We start from the raw sequence: 14442 nt of genomic DNA, 5'->3' as shown, positions 1-14442 counted from the left end.
TGTTGTTGTTTGAATCGGGCATCAGTACTCCCCCTATAATATGCATGATGCATGCTCGAGCAGCGCACATCAACTCTCCTTCAGTGGCATTAGCTGATAAGTGTCCAAATTTGCCTTTCAGCCATGTAAATTTCAAGCCCGAAAAATTTGACTCATCATCGTCGGGCGAGTCTCCTAGTAGGCTATGTCATAGTGCAGCCGGCTCAGCAAATGCACTTACTGTAACAACCCTTACCCGAGGCCATTTCCGGAGTTGAGCATGGGGCATTACTTGACTTAACTTATTAGTTCGGGTCATAAAAATTTACTTTTAAAATTTATTTCACTGTTCACCATAATGCTATGCACCTGCGCAGTAGTCACTAATTTAATTATAACTCAAGTTAAAAAACTCAAAATTTAGATCCGTAAATTTTTCCTGAAACTAGACTCATATATTATCTTACCATAAAATTTTCAGAATTTTTGGTTTAGCCAATTAGTACAGTTTATTCATTAAATTCTCCCCTGTTTCACTGCCTAACGATTCTGACCTTTATTCACTAAAAATCAATTTTCTCATCGAATGATATTCATATGGTGTTCTCACTTGTTTCTACAGAAAATAGACTCACTAAGGAATCTAGACATATAAATTATAACTCATAAATATTTTTATACAATTTTTAATGATTTTCTAAAGTCAGAATAGGGGACTCAAAAAACGTAAAGAACATTAAAAACGGGGCTTGGAATCACTTACTATGGAGCTTCGAAGCTTGAAAACCCTAACTATGGCTTCCCCCTTACTAATTTCAGCCAAATGAAGAAGATGAGCACAATTTTTCATCTTTTTTCCTTTTAATTCATTTTAATTACCAAATTATCAAAATGCCCCAAACTTAAAAATTTCCTATTTCACTTATCTAATGTCCATTTTTGTCCATAACTTAACCAATGGTCTAATTACCATATAAAGACCTCCAATTTAAAATTTCATAACAATTGGACACCTCTAACATGTAGAACTCAACTTTTGCACTTTTTACAATTTAGTTCTTTTGACTAAATTGAGTGCCCAAATGTCGAAATTTTTGAACAAAATTTTTACGAAATCATTCCGTGAAATTGTAGGCCATAAAAATATAGTAAAAATAAATTTTTCCTCATCGGATTTGTGGTTCCGAAACCACTGTTCCTACTAGGCCCAAAATCGGGATGTTACACTTACTCCCGTTACGGGACTCCGGTTGATTGGGAGCCCAAGCTGCAGTGCAACATCCTCTAAAGTCACTGTGCACTCCCCACACGGAAAATGAAAAGTGTGGGTCTCCGGGCGCCACCGCTCCACTAGTGCAGATATTAAATCGTATCGCAAGTCGAACGTCCGGATCAATGCTGCTAACCCGAATCCAGCTTGCTCCAAGTAGGGCATCAATCGTTCATCCGGGGGATATCCTATGCCATTCACCCGACCCCTTAATACGCGGTACGAGCCCTGATAGTGTTAAATTAAAAAAATAAATATTAGGATAACATGATTTATTTCTATATATTACGTATATTATTTTTTAATAGAACCCGTGATTAACAAATAATAATATATTACCATATTATTAGCCGCATTAGATATGTGAGAATCGTCATTAATCAATCAAGCCATTGTGATGCCTGCAATTTCAAAAAAAATTATTTTTAATTTCAATGTATTTTTCTTATTTTCGGATTTTATTACTATCAAAAATATATTATTTTCGTATTTTATTATTTTATATTATTTTAGTACATAAAATTTGAAATGTATTAATTTAGTGTGTTTTTATATAAATTTAGTAAAAAACCCTTATTTTGGCCATTTGTTCGCATTTTTCTTATTTTCGGATTTTATTACTTTCAAAAATATACTATTTTCGTATTTTATTATTTTATATTATTTTAGTACATAATGTTTGAAATGTATTATTTTAGTGTGTTTTTTATATAAATTTAGTAAAACCCTTATTTTGGCTTTTTGTTCGGTTTTTCTTATTTTCGAATTTTATTTCTTTCAAAAATATTCTATTTTCGTATTTTATTATTTCATATCATTTTAGTACATAATGTTTGAAATATATTATTTAGTGTCTTTTTATATAAATTTAGTAAAAACCCTTATTTTGGCCCTTTGTTCGTATTTTTTTTTCAGATTTTATTACTTTCGGTAAATATACTATTTTCGTTTTTTTATTTCTTTTCGTATTTTTTTCATAAACATATTTTTCAGTATTTTATTTTAATACTATTTTGTAAAAAATCTCATTACAACATGCTAAATAAATTTCATAAAAAATATACCTAATCAACATAAAACACACTTAACAAATAAATTAAATAAAATAATAAAACATAGAATGTACATAACATAAATAATAAAACATAAATAATAAAATAATAAGACATAGTATGTACATAACATAAATAATTAAACATAGAATGTACATAACATAAATAATTAAACATAGAATGTATGAATGAAAATATAGATAAATATAAACATACCTTAATATCTCTTTTAATCAAATAATACCTTGCAAAAAATAAATTTAAAATTAAATCTCAATTAAATCAAAACCAATCACATTATAATAATAACAACAAAATAAACAAATTTTCTTTATACCATTACTTTATTAAAAAAACTTACCTTTCTTTTTTTTTTCTCTCCCCCTTCTTCTTCTTCTTCTTCTCCTTCTCTTTTTCTTTTTCCTTTTTCTTCCTTCTGCGCCTCCTTCCCCTTCTTCTTCTTCTCTTCTTTTCTTCTTCTCTCATTCTTCTTTCCTGCAACTTCATTTTGCCACTTTGGGGATCATTATAATGGTCCCAAAGACAAAGAATGACAAAAAAATACGGGCTGGGGTGCCGCCTGTGATAGTGGGTATTTGGTGCCACCTCTATCACTGGCACCTTTGATGCCGCCTGTGACAAACCCTCGACCAAAGTCCTGTCACTTCCGTCAACTTTTTTATTACTATTTGTATAATTTTGATACATAATAAAATGGTTGTATTATTTTAACATTATTTTAGTTTTTTTGTATTACTTGGGTAAAAAACCTGACGATGGTATACTCAAATCATAAAGTATGGTCTTCTTCACATAAATCAAAACCAGATTAACGGTGAAGATCCAAATTAAAATTACAAATCAAAATAAATTTATCTATCAATGGACGGCTGTGATGAAAATTAAATATACACCCCCTTCCCCCCCCCCCTCCAGCATAAATTTCCCGCCAAAAGTAACTCTTCCCCTTCTCTCTCTCTATTCTATATATATATAAAAACCATGAAAATCCCTTCCTTCCTCTTTATCTATTTCATTCACTTCGCCTCCTCCCTCCCTTCTATCAGTATCACATTCTCCTACCGACAAGATTTCCACCAACCCATCTCATTCTCCAACACTTCCTTTTCCTCACCATCCCTAACTTTCTCCTCCCTCTCCACTGCGTTCACCGCCACTTTCTTCCTTTCTACCCTCCTCCTAAAATCAGGAACCTTCTCCCTACAACAAAACTTCTCCCCTTTCTAGCTGTCAGTAATCAGGACCCTTCATCTACCTCTTCCGCATCTGGGTATCGTCACAATCCCAATCTCCACCCCTTTCTCTTTCTTCTCCACAATCACCACCGCTTTCCCGCCGGCGACCTCATCATAATACACTTACTACAGTTCTTTCTTGGAGCAAACGAATTCCTCGTTCCTGATCAATCTTTTTCGACTCAACAGCGAAATCCCCTCTCGGGTTTGCTTTATTCCAAGACTAGACGAGAGAAGGGGTGGCACGGGTTTATGTTTATGAGCTAATGGACCATGAGTAAAGAGCGAGGAAATGGGGAATTTGATCAGAGACTATGACTAGGAAATATGGTGTGGAATTCTCTGCTGCTGATGATGATGATGAGATTTCTGGGTGGTTTGGGATTCATTCCTTTGCCTTGCTATGGTTATTCCTTTGGTGATTTTTTTTTTTGTTAATGTCGGTTGTGATTAACAGTTGAACTGTTAAAAGATTCCTGTGTATTTTCTGGGAAAGTTTTATTGTAGAACTTAGCTTAGTTGGTGGGATTGATTTCTAAGCTATTTCTGGGTTTTCTTTGGTGAAGAAAGTAGGGCTAAATATTTTTTAGAAACTTAAAAGTGGTAATGATGTTTGAGTGAAGTTCTTGTTAATGAGACTTTCCAAAGAGATTTTGATTTTGTCCTTTTTGTTAGTGTTTCTTTTGTTTATCATTTCAGCTTTGCTTGTTTTCAACAATGGACCATTTCTTATCTTACTTGCCATGATAATGATGATGTTAATGGTTGAAACAAAAGTTGGAAGAGAAAACAGAGTGGCTGGATATTTTAAACACATTCTCAAATATAGATATAAAGGATATCATCTTTCAAATACATGATAAACATAGAAAAAAAATTATGCTCACATCTAACGCTTGTTGTTGAAGTGGTCTCTATAAAATTTGTAATATAATACTTCAATTTTTATATATTCAAGACAAACTTGGTGAGTGTCTCTGCTTAAAAAGGAAGGCTTGGCATGGTTGGGCTTCATAAAAATGGTTATTGTTTTAGTTGATGCATGGTTCTGTCTGTTATTTTGAAAAGTTAGATAATTTCCAATGTCTGAAAAAGAAGATTGGGTGAAGTAGATACAAATATCCCGAAAGTCTCCAATCGTCCATGTTGTTTAATTGAAAATTTCCAGAAACTGTAAGCAGAAGAAAAAAAAGGAGACGCCAGATCTAACGTCAAAGTGTTGGGGTTTGAGAATTGTAATGCAGAGGTTTTGGAAGCTTAAAAACACGTTTTCCCAAAGATGAGCCCGTTAAAGCATCCAATTGGCTGCTAATGACACTGATTATTTGAGTGCCTTCTTCTTTCATTGCTGTTCTTCGTGTACGAAAGTATTCCCATGTTTCCATTTCCATTTCGCTATCTGCCCTGCATTATTTTCCTGAAAAGCTTAGCTCAATCACTTTTAAGAAGTGACATCACGTGGTTTAGTATTCGAATCTCAACTTCTATAACCCTTTTTCCATATCTCCAAGCAGCAGCCTCTTTTGTACCCGAAAAATCTTGCAAGAGACAACGCAGTAGAAAAGAAAAACTTTCTATATGACTCTCGATGGTTATCATGCAACCACTTATGCACATAAGACCAAAATTTTGAAAAAGAAAAAGTGCAAGTACCAACATTACCTCATAATCAAAGAAGACCAACCATTAAATCCCACAGCCTTGAGCTGTTCAGCAGTAACATTTCGCTGTCTCTCAGGCTTCCTTGATAATAGAATCAAAGACCATCCTCTTGACTTAAGTTTCACATACAATTCCAGTATTCGCCAGTGCTTCAGATTGGCCGCATCTTCGATGGAACCACTTGGTTTGTTAGAGCCATATTGGTTGAACCTGAGCCAAAACATGAGTTTAATCTGGTTTAAGTAATTTATTAACTGGAAAATGAAAAAGTCCCAAGCAACAGAGAAAAAAATAAGGGGAATTACTGTTGCTGGTGCATTGATTGATGGGAGTATGTATGATTTGAAGCAAGGATGTCATCTATGTCCATTAACACAGCATCCAAATGATTGTCCGATGGTGAAATAGTATCGAAGAAGCTCTCAATCATTGAAATCGTGAAATTTAAGTCTCGTTCATATTCTCCCCCTTCGATATAATGAATGGCTAGATTCCAGCAGACTGGAGGAATCTCGGGTTCTTCCAAGCTGTTGAGCTCCCCATGTAAAGCAAAAGCCTTGCAATAATGGTAGCTATCACTTGCTTTCTCAATCTCCACTACTCCCTTGCTCCTACTTTCACAGGATTGCAACATTACTGCTAATGTTACAATTAAAGTTACTAAAAGAACACCAACAATTAGAAGACCAGCAATGAAGATTGTTGCAGCAAAAGATTTCATGTAGAATCCCGAGTCCAACACATATTGGCTTCCACTCTCTGTCAAGAACGACCGAGATTAATACGTATTTGTATCGAACATCAGAAGGTTTAGCAGTAGGAACCATAAAAACGAAATGAGATAAGCAGTCAACCTATAAACAATGTTGCATACAAAATATTTGGATAAATTAACAATCCAGTCATGCCAAATGAATGGATAAAAGCCTCTGAGAAAAGGGTATTGGAATTGAAAGAACTGTTGGGATCTAATAAAGAAGTGCCTTACCAGTATCTTCCCTACTCAAGAGACTCTGAGAGGAGAACTCCCGCTCCATTTGATGGCCATAAGCTGACATTGTGATTCAGTCAAGCCAGATTCATAGCAGGGCTGCAAAATTCTGCAGATCCAGATCCAGATCCCTTCAAAATCATTGAAGGGTCACCTGAAACGACAAATAACAATCAACTGATATAGAAGATTCCCCCCCCCCCCCCCAAAAAACCCCCTTTAACCATATGGTGGCAATCACTGATATGATAAATCAAGACAAAAATCCCAACTTTACAGCTACAACTTACAAGTAGCTTCATGATCTACCATGGTCTGAGCTAGCAGTGGCTCATCTCAAACTTGATTGCCCTCTTGACAAGGAATCAAGTTTCCATTTTTATCAAGAATATCTTTCTAAGGAAGGAAAGGGTCCATAACCATTTTGACTTTCTAGATATAATACTAATAATCATTAAAGTCCAAAATTTGCTGATCAACTCATTGCTTAACAGTAGCAATTTGGTAAATAAAAATAAAAACAACAATTAAGAAAAAGAAATAACTTCATACCCAAATTACCATGAGATAATAACAAAACAGAATTGAATTCTGATGCAATTAATAATGCAAAAACTGAGTTTTTTTTTCCTCATTATCTTAAAGTTAAACAATACAAGGAGAGGCAAAGAGACAAGAGAAGAGAGAGAACCTGAGAGAGGCTTTAGAAGGCTTTTACCTGTAGAGGATAAGAAAATGAAAACCTGACAACAAAAACGACTGTATCTCTTTCGTAGAGAAGCTTCCTTCTTTGTACTGTGTTGATCATTGTTAATGGCTTCTTTCCAAGGACGACGATGACTTTAAACATGACAGATTGTGGAGTGTTTTTACTTTAAAATAGGGGGTAGTTTTGACAAGAAGGAGATTATTCCAGGGTTTTACTTGCATTTTAGTTTAAAAGGAGAGAATTTGATTTAATATAGATAGTATGATAATTCTTGGGCTCCACCATCTCAATCATGCAATGTATTTTTGTGATGTATGCTCCACCAATTATGTTGTTAAAAAAGAATATATTTGATGATGTTTTTGCCAGTCAAAAGATTCTGCCGTGATAAAGTGTACAAGAAACCCTATAGGTACACCTGGTGAAAATCTCTGTACAGACTGGTTCATATCATCGTATTCATGCTAGTTTTTGCTATAATTATATTATCTTTTCACACTATAATTTTTGCTATTATTTTGTTGACATGCGTTATGTCTCACACGTCGCATTCAATACAAAGTCATCATCAGTTAGTGGAGAACGTGACAGCAATTTCAAGTTAATTTTCATTATTAAGATTGCTTACAAAAATCTCAGCTCAGAGTTGCCACCATATGAACATGACATGATAATCACTTCCAGCAGTAGGGATTTGTCTCACCTTGTACCCTTTCTGAATTTGTTTTTTTCAAAGAATAGCTACCACATTTATCATCTTAATACTTAACCAGTCTCATATGGTGCAACAATATGACTAGGTTTCTTGGCTAATTCTTTCAACGACATGTTTCCAAGACCTCAGAACCGTTTATCACGTTCACAGCTGAATCTACAGTCTTGGCTAATTCAACGGCTGCACCCACGTAGGAATGTGGCGTTAACTTCAAAAGATGAGTCTTAGCTTCTTCGGGTAATTCCAAGCCTTCAATAAATTCCCTTATACTTTCTTTGGTAACTGCTCTCCCCCTAGTTAGCTCCTTCAGCTTCTCGTAAGGCTCTGGAACACCATATCTACGCATGACCTACAGATCAAGTTAAAACGAGAAACAAAAAGATGAATCAAAATACCGAATACGATAAATGTATCCATCTAGCCTCTATTACTTTGCGCTTACAAAAAAATTGAAACAAAAAAGGGCATTCGATAAATGAAGATCAGAAGATACATACAGTCTGAATTGGCTCCGCAAGTACCTCCCATGCCTGGTTCAAGTCTTCACTTAACCGAGCTTCATTGACCTGGAATCAAAATGGAGCTTAAGAGAGATGGTAGTATGCAGTAAAACACCCAAAACTACAATTTAGAGAAGGATTAGCAAGGGCTTTTGCATCATAGGTGATATCAAGCGGCTAAATATCACTAGTTGAAGAAAATATACCAACGTGCCTTACCACAAGTCATAGATGTATCATGAAGTCAAAATTTTCACAAAGATTTAAAAATGCCCCAAGTCCCTGTACTCTTTTAGACTTTTTAAAATTTAATACTTTAGCTTTTATTTCCAGGAATTTAGTCCCTCATTTGTCAAATTTGAAAATTAAAATCCAACCGATAATAATATCAATGGATTATCGTTAAATTTGAAAATGTGACATTTGAACATTCAAACTTTTTATTTAAAAGTTAAGTCCAATTGATACTCAAATTTGACATAAGTCAATTAACAGCGTTATCCCTTGGACTTTAATCCCTAAGAACTAAAAGCAGAGGGACTAAATATCGAAGTCCAAGGAGTACAGTGGCAGGGGCATCATTAGACCTTTCACAAACTAATAACCAAATACAGGACTTAATTAACAAGAACCTTTGGCACTAAAATACACTTAAAAGGAGATCAGAACCTTCATGTTATGCAACATACCTGGAGCTTTCCTATTCCTTGCAGCGCACTTTTGTAAGCAAGAAGGGAATGACCAAGTCCTCCCCCCATGTTCCTCAAGACTGTCGAATCAGTCAAATCTCGCTGCAAATTCAACACATAAGAAGATTTATTTTGTTCAAATAGAGTTATATTAGTTATGAACAAACTTCACAAGCATAAAATTAAGGGGATATCCTAAAATAGAAATGTCGTACCTGCCAACGAGAAATAGGCAACTTCATGCTCAGGTAAGTTAGGTCTTCATTAGCCTTACCAAGATTACCTTCACTGTTTTCAAAATCAATAGGGTTTACTTTATGAGGCATTGTTGATGAACCAATCTCACCTGCCTTGGTTATCTGCTCCAAATTTTGACCACGAAAAGACATTAGCTTGGGAAAATAATAATAACAATAATAATAAATTAAAGTCAACATGCTGCATCAAAACAGTCACCTGCTTAAAGTATCCTAAAGATATGTATCCCCATATATCTCTGTCAAAGTCAATCAATATATTATTAAACCGGATAATTGCATAATAAAGTTTTGCCATATAATCGTGGGTCTCAATCTGCAGACAAGCAAAAAAAAAAAAAAACTTTATTCCAGGTCAAGCACATAAACTCATTACATATCATACCCATATGAAGCTAACCAGAAGTGTCAATCCATCAACTGAGATATATATTTTTACAGTATAAGAGGAAGGAGCGCAGGGAACATACCTGAGTAACATAGGGGTTAAACTTTAATCCAAGAGAAGTCACAAACTGTTCTGCGATTTGAGGCCAAATAACAGTAGGATATGCAACAATATGGGCATTGTAGTTTCCAACTGCACCAGCAAATTTTCCCATCATCTCGACTTGAGAAATTTCTTGCCTTTCTCTGCTTAGCCTAACAGCAAAAATGGCCATCTCCTTTCCCAAGGTTGTAGGTGAAGCTGGCTGAAACAAAATAATGATTTAGGTGATCAAGTAATAACAGCTATTCCTAGAGCATGTAACAGTAATAAATTACATGTAATTAAAGAAACAAAAAAAATTAAGCAATCTAGGAATAAAACATGCTCTCTATCACTCTGATCAACCTGAGAATTCAAAGACTAATTTTCCAAGTGGCTTATGACACGCTAAGGGTGAGAAGATTATTTCAAGAAGGAAATTTCTCTTCTACCTGGCCGTGCGTGCGAGAAAGCATAGAAACACTTGCATTAGCCTTAGCCAGCTTACATATTGCCTCAACCAATTTATCCATGGTTGGAAACATGACTTTGGTCATTGCTTCTTTCAACATCAATGCATGGGCAAGGTTGTTTATGTCCTCGGATGTGCAAGCAAAATGGAAAAATTCAAGGACCTGAAACCAGAGAGAGAATATTAATTGATCCAAAAACTCCCAAAACTCGAGTCAAATAGAAAGGATAGTGAATCAATATATAATCGAATAACAAGTCCCAACCTTGGCAATTTCTGGCTGTGATTGGCATTTCTGTTTCAAGAAGTACTCGACTGCTTTTACATCATGGTTAGTTACTCTCTCTATTTTTTTAACTTCCAAGGCATCATCCATGCTAAATCCATCAATGAGTCCTAGCAAATAAGACTGAGCCTCTGCACTAAAGCTTGGAACCTCAATGACTTCAGGAATTTGTGAAAGCATCAGCAACCATTTAATCTGACAGTATTTATAATCAATAAGGGTCCTTCTAGAAAGCAAAAAGAAAAGAAAACTAAGTTCATTGATATCAATTTTAACTACATTACATTTGGAAATCAGTAATTATACTTTATACATCAACCAAAAGTGTGCTCATATAATTTGCATTGAGTGTTGCCCAGATTCTTCATTTTCCTCAAAATACCTGTTTCTAACACATATACTTCTGACATGAATATGACTGTAGAACAATTAAGCATATTCCAATCAAACATATACCATACCTAACACTTAACTTGAGTCCAAGTAACATAGTTTGCATTTCACTAACTCATTTCTAAAGCAGGCAACCTCCAGTCAAGTGGTTACAGGATTTCTGTTACCTTTTGAATCACCACAAGGGGTGTACAAAAATATTCGAAACCGAAAAACCATTTTTTTCGGATTATTCGGTTTTCATGTTCGGTTTAATTGGTTTATTCGGTCAGTTTTCGGTTTGACATTTTAAACCAAATAAACATTACACACCCAAACCCAAATTTAAACTTTAAACCCAAATACCCATTGAATTTTAAAACTCAATACACATTAATATTTAAAACCCAAATTGATAATTTAATGTTTTATGATATTAATTTTATTTTTGAACTAAAAAAAACCAAAAAACCGAACCGAAAATTTTTTACTCGGTTTATTTGGTTTTGTTCTCTATGTCAGTTCGATTTATTCGGTTAGTTCGATTTATTCGGTTTACATAGATAACTCAGTTTATTCAGTTTTTGGTATAGAAAACTGAACCGACCGAATACACACCCCTACTCACCACATTCACACTTTCCAATATTTCTCATCAAATTATCACAGGTAAAGCTAACTGAAGTCATAATTCAACTACGCTAAGCCAAAATTTGTATAATCATTTCAACCTTTTAAGATACATATGAACTTGATTTCGAACAATTTGCAAAATGACAATATACCAAAAGCCCCTAAGACCATATACATATATAAAAAAAAGTAAGGAAAGTAAGGAATTATAAACTTGAAAAACACGGATCGAGTTGCGCCATATAGAATAATGATGTATTTGGCGAATCAAATACCATGGTTTAATAAGGAACCTTTCGGATTTGTTGATAATTTTTTGAAAGATTTCTTCGGAAAGGTTTCATCAACTCCTCATTTATGTCGAGTAGCCCTTGTTGTTGCGAGAATTCTTAATTCATGAGTTGTAGGGAGGGACTTATGATTCCACAAACAGAGACTAATATATACATATATGTACCCCAACTATTTGAAACGAAATTACATTAAAAAATGAATATATTAGAGAATGCAGATTATAAATTTACCTCAACAAGAACCCTAAAGTAAATAAGCCCATATTCACTCATATAGGGAGCCAAGTCTTTCACTTTACCCCAATAACGACCATCCAAAGGTGACAATGCGGTTAATGATGACAATTCGAACTCGCGAGAATCATCTTTAATCGCCTAAAACAAAATAAAGAAATTAGAACCAAAACAAAAAAAAATCTAAACTTCCAAAAAAATAAATAAAAAGAAACGGCACTAAAAATTCAATAGTGGATGTGGGTATTTGTTAAAAGTAAAGTTTAATACCTTAAAAAGTTTTTCTTTTTTTTTTTCAAAACCCAAACAGGAACAGAGCTCCATCATTAAAAGAATCAATATTGCAAAGTGTAAACGAAGATGTAAAGAGTAAAACCTGTTTGAAACCATGAGTTCTGCTAGAAAAAGTTGAGCGAAGATAAAGGGAAGCATTTGAGAATTGATGGTTATGTATGGTATTAGGCAAAGTAGACATGTTTCTTAAAGATTGGAGTTTTCTTCCACGTAAAGGGCTTAAAAAGGGGGATTGAGTTTTGGTTAAAACCCCGGAAGAAACCCTGGCCTCCATGGAAAAAGAGTAGAGCTTTGAACTGTGGAAGTGTAGCTGAAGTCCAGGGCGAAAATGGTGTGTGCTTTGTTGGCTGTATATTTTCACAGTTTTTTCTTTGTTTGTTGTTGCTATTGTTGTGGAGCTATAAACCCTAATCTTAAAAAGACCCAATTAGATTGGATTGCTTTTTCTGGGTTTAAATTTTATGTTTTTACTTAAATTAAAATCCAGCCCAAAGCCCTAAATAGTTAATATTATGGATCAAGGGAAAATTTAAGTCATTAGTAATAAAAAAATATAAGGTTTATAATATATTTATATTTACTTCAATGGTGTTATATGAAAAGTTTTTTAAAGAAATATGGAAAAGTTTAGTTAAGTAAATATTTTATTATATTTAATTTTATTTCCCAAAGTTAAAGTAATGTATGGTTTTGGCATTATATAAAAAGTTAGTATATGTTAGAGATTTTAAAGAGAGTGGGAGAATAATTAATATTTAAAATATATGGAATTTATTTATTTATTTTGATATCTTACCTTCTTAGAAAAAATTGGTTTGGATTATTTTCCTGAAATTGTATAAACTCCCCATAACTGTTCCACTCAATGTGACCTTTTGGATTCCTTTTAATCGAGTAATTATTTATGTACCCTTCCTATAATATTATTTATGTCCTCTTTTCATTATTTAATAATATTTTAGTATATGGTTCAAAAAAAAATACTTTAGTATTTTTTTATGTCATTGATAAATAATTTTGGTATTTTTTTAATTTTGAATATTGAATCCTGAATCCCAAACCTCAAACTTTAAATCTCAAGCCTTAAATCTCAAACACCGAACCCAAACCTCAAATATTGAATCATGAACCTTGAGCCTCGAACACAAACCCCAAACCTTAATCGCAAACCCTAAACTTGAGTTTGGGGTTTAAATTTGAGGATAAAAGTTTGGGGTTTAGGATATAGGGTAAAAAGTTACCAAAATTATGTGTTAATGACATGAAAAAAATTATTGAATTGTCATTAAATAATTAGAAAAGGACCATGGATGATGTGTTGAGAAGGGTTCATAAAATAATTTCTCCTTTTTAACCTCTATTAAGATGTACATGTGTCGTTAAACTAAGCTGCCCATTAGGGGTGTGCAAATTTCGAGTAAAACCGAATTAATTCGGTTAACTGATCGAATTCGGTTAATCGGTCGGTTAACCGAATTAATTCAATCGGGGTTGGTTAACCGAATTAATTCGGTCAGGGTCGGTTAATAATTTTTTGGAAGTTCGGTTAATAGTTAATTCGGTTCGAAATCGGTCGACTAACCGAATTAACCGAATTTAATAAATAATATTATAATATATAAGTATTTGGTCGGTTCGGTTAATTTTTTGGAAATATAAATTAATCGATCGGTTAAGTTGGTTAATTTTTTATATGTTTTATACTTGTTTTAACCAAATATATATATATAAATTTCAGTTAATTCGGTTAATCGACCAAATTAACCGAAAAAGTTAGGTTCGGTTAATTTTTTTTTTAAAAATTTCAGTTCAGTTAATGGTAGTTCGGGTCGGTTAACCAATTGAACACCCCTACTGCCCATTGGCATAAATATAACTATGCCAAGTAAGCTTACTTTCTTTATTTGTAACTTTATATTACTATAGTATATATATATATGATTAGCTTATTACAGAGGGATTCATTTACAATAATGTAAAACTAAAATGGTTTTACATATTCCGTAACTTTTTATACCATTAATATTTTAACAATCCAACTATTAAATTTCATGCTCCATTTATGTAGATCATGCATGTCAAATTTCTCATAAATTAAAATTTTCTAACTATTTGTGTTATATTAAAAAATTCAATTGTTAAACATATATTAATATAGATAATATTTTAGATTGATATTATAAAGATATTGCATCGATTCAATATTTTATATGCATGTCAAGTACAAATATCTTGATAAATTTAACAAATGGAATGCTAAAATGTTAATCATGTAAGAAGTTCTTGAAGGGTGTAAAACAACTTTAGTT

General features: G+C 33.4%; 2 protein-coding genes and 1 pseudogene across 7 annotated transcripts; all 3 read right to left on the bottom strand.

The window, feature by feature from the left end:
• Positions 1–14442, bottom strand: part of LOC128040493 (uncharacterized) — a 61314-nt pseudogene that overhangs the window by 17122 nt on the left and 29750 nt on the right.
• LOC105780336 (uncharacterized protein At2g39920) lies at positions 4361–7149 on the bottom strand. 6 transcript variants are annotated; one of them, XM_052629585.1, is made up of 5 exons: positions 6501–7148; positions 6208–6364; positions 5525–5978; positions 5220–5429; positions 4361–4961 (listed from the first exon to the last, which is right to left on the bottom strand). In XM_052629585.1, the coding sequence occupies exons 2-5, from the start codon at positions 6275–6277 to the stop codon at positions 4769–4771; spliced, it is 927 nt and encodes a 308-aa protein (XP_052485545.1). In that variant the 5' UTR covers positions 6278–6364; positions 6501–7148; the 3' UTR covers positions 4361–4768. The 6 variants fall into 6 exon arrangements, with proteins under 6 accessions (XP_052485545.1, XP_052485546.1, XP_052485544.1 ...); XM_052629586.1 differs by having other exon boundaries at positions 6902–7148; XM_052629584.1 differs by having other exon boundaries at positions 6929–7148.
• On the bottom strand, positions 7505–12533 carry LOC105780283 (uncharacterized). The gene is made up of 10 exons (XM_012604513.2): positions 12216–12533; positions 11837–11980; positions 10287–10502; positions 10002–10184; positions 9551–9772; positions 9280–9396; positions 9039–9182; positions 8824–8925; positions 8132–8200; positions 7505–7983 (listed from the first exon to the last, which is right to left on the bottom strand). The coding sequence occupies exons 1-10, from the start codon at positions 12405–12407 to the stop codon at positions 7738–7740; spliced, it is 1635 nt and encodes a 544-aa protein (XP_012459967.1). The 5' UTR covers positions 12408–12533; the 3' UTR covers positions 7505–7737.

This window comes from Gossypium raimondii, chromosome 4 (genome assembly GCF_025698545.1).
Source record: "Gossypium raimondii isolate GPD5lz chromosome 4, ASM2569854v1, whole genome shotgun sequence".
Taxonomy (NCBI): domain Eukaryota; kingdom Viridiplantae; phylum Streptophyta; class Magnoliopsida; order Malvales; family Malvaceae; genus Gossypium; species Gossypium raimondii.
Note: the sequence above shows the minus strand (reverse complement) of the source record. Positions and strands in the feature narration are given on the sequence as shown.

Excerpts from the sequence above, each read along its gene's own strand:
- LOC105780336 (XM_012604600.2), bottom strand. The coding sequence starts at position 6,277 with ATGTCAGCTTATGGCCATCAAATGGAGCGGGAGTTCTCCTCTCAGAGT. Across the intron at positions 5,979-6,207 it reads CTTGAGTAGGGAAGATACTG|AGAGTGGAAGCCAATATGTG; the intron begins GTAAGGCACTTC and ends CGTTCTTGACAG. Across the intron at positions 5,430-5,524 it reads CAATCAATGCACCAGCAACA|GTTCAACCAATATGGCTCTA; the intron begins GTAATTCCCCTT and ends GTTTTGGCTCAG.
- LOC105780283 (XM_012604513.2), bottom strand. The coding sequence starts at position 12,407 with ATGGAGGCCAGGGTTTCTTCCGGGGTTTTAACCAAAACTCAATCCCCC. Across the intron at positions 11,981-12,215 it reads GAACTCATGGTTTCAAACAG|GCGATTAAAGATGATTCTCG; the intron begins GTTTTACTCTTT and ends ATTTTGTTTTAG. Across the intron at positions 9,183-9,279 it reads CTTTAGGATACTTTAAGCAG|ATAACCAAGGCAGGTGAGAT; the intron begins GTGACTGTTTTG and ends AATTTGGAGCAG.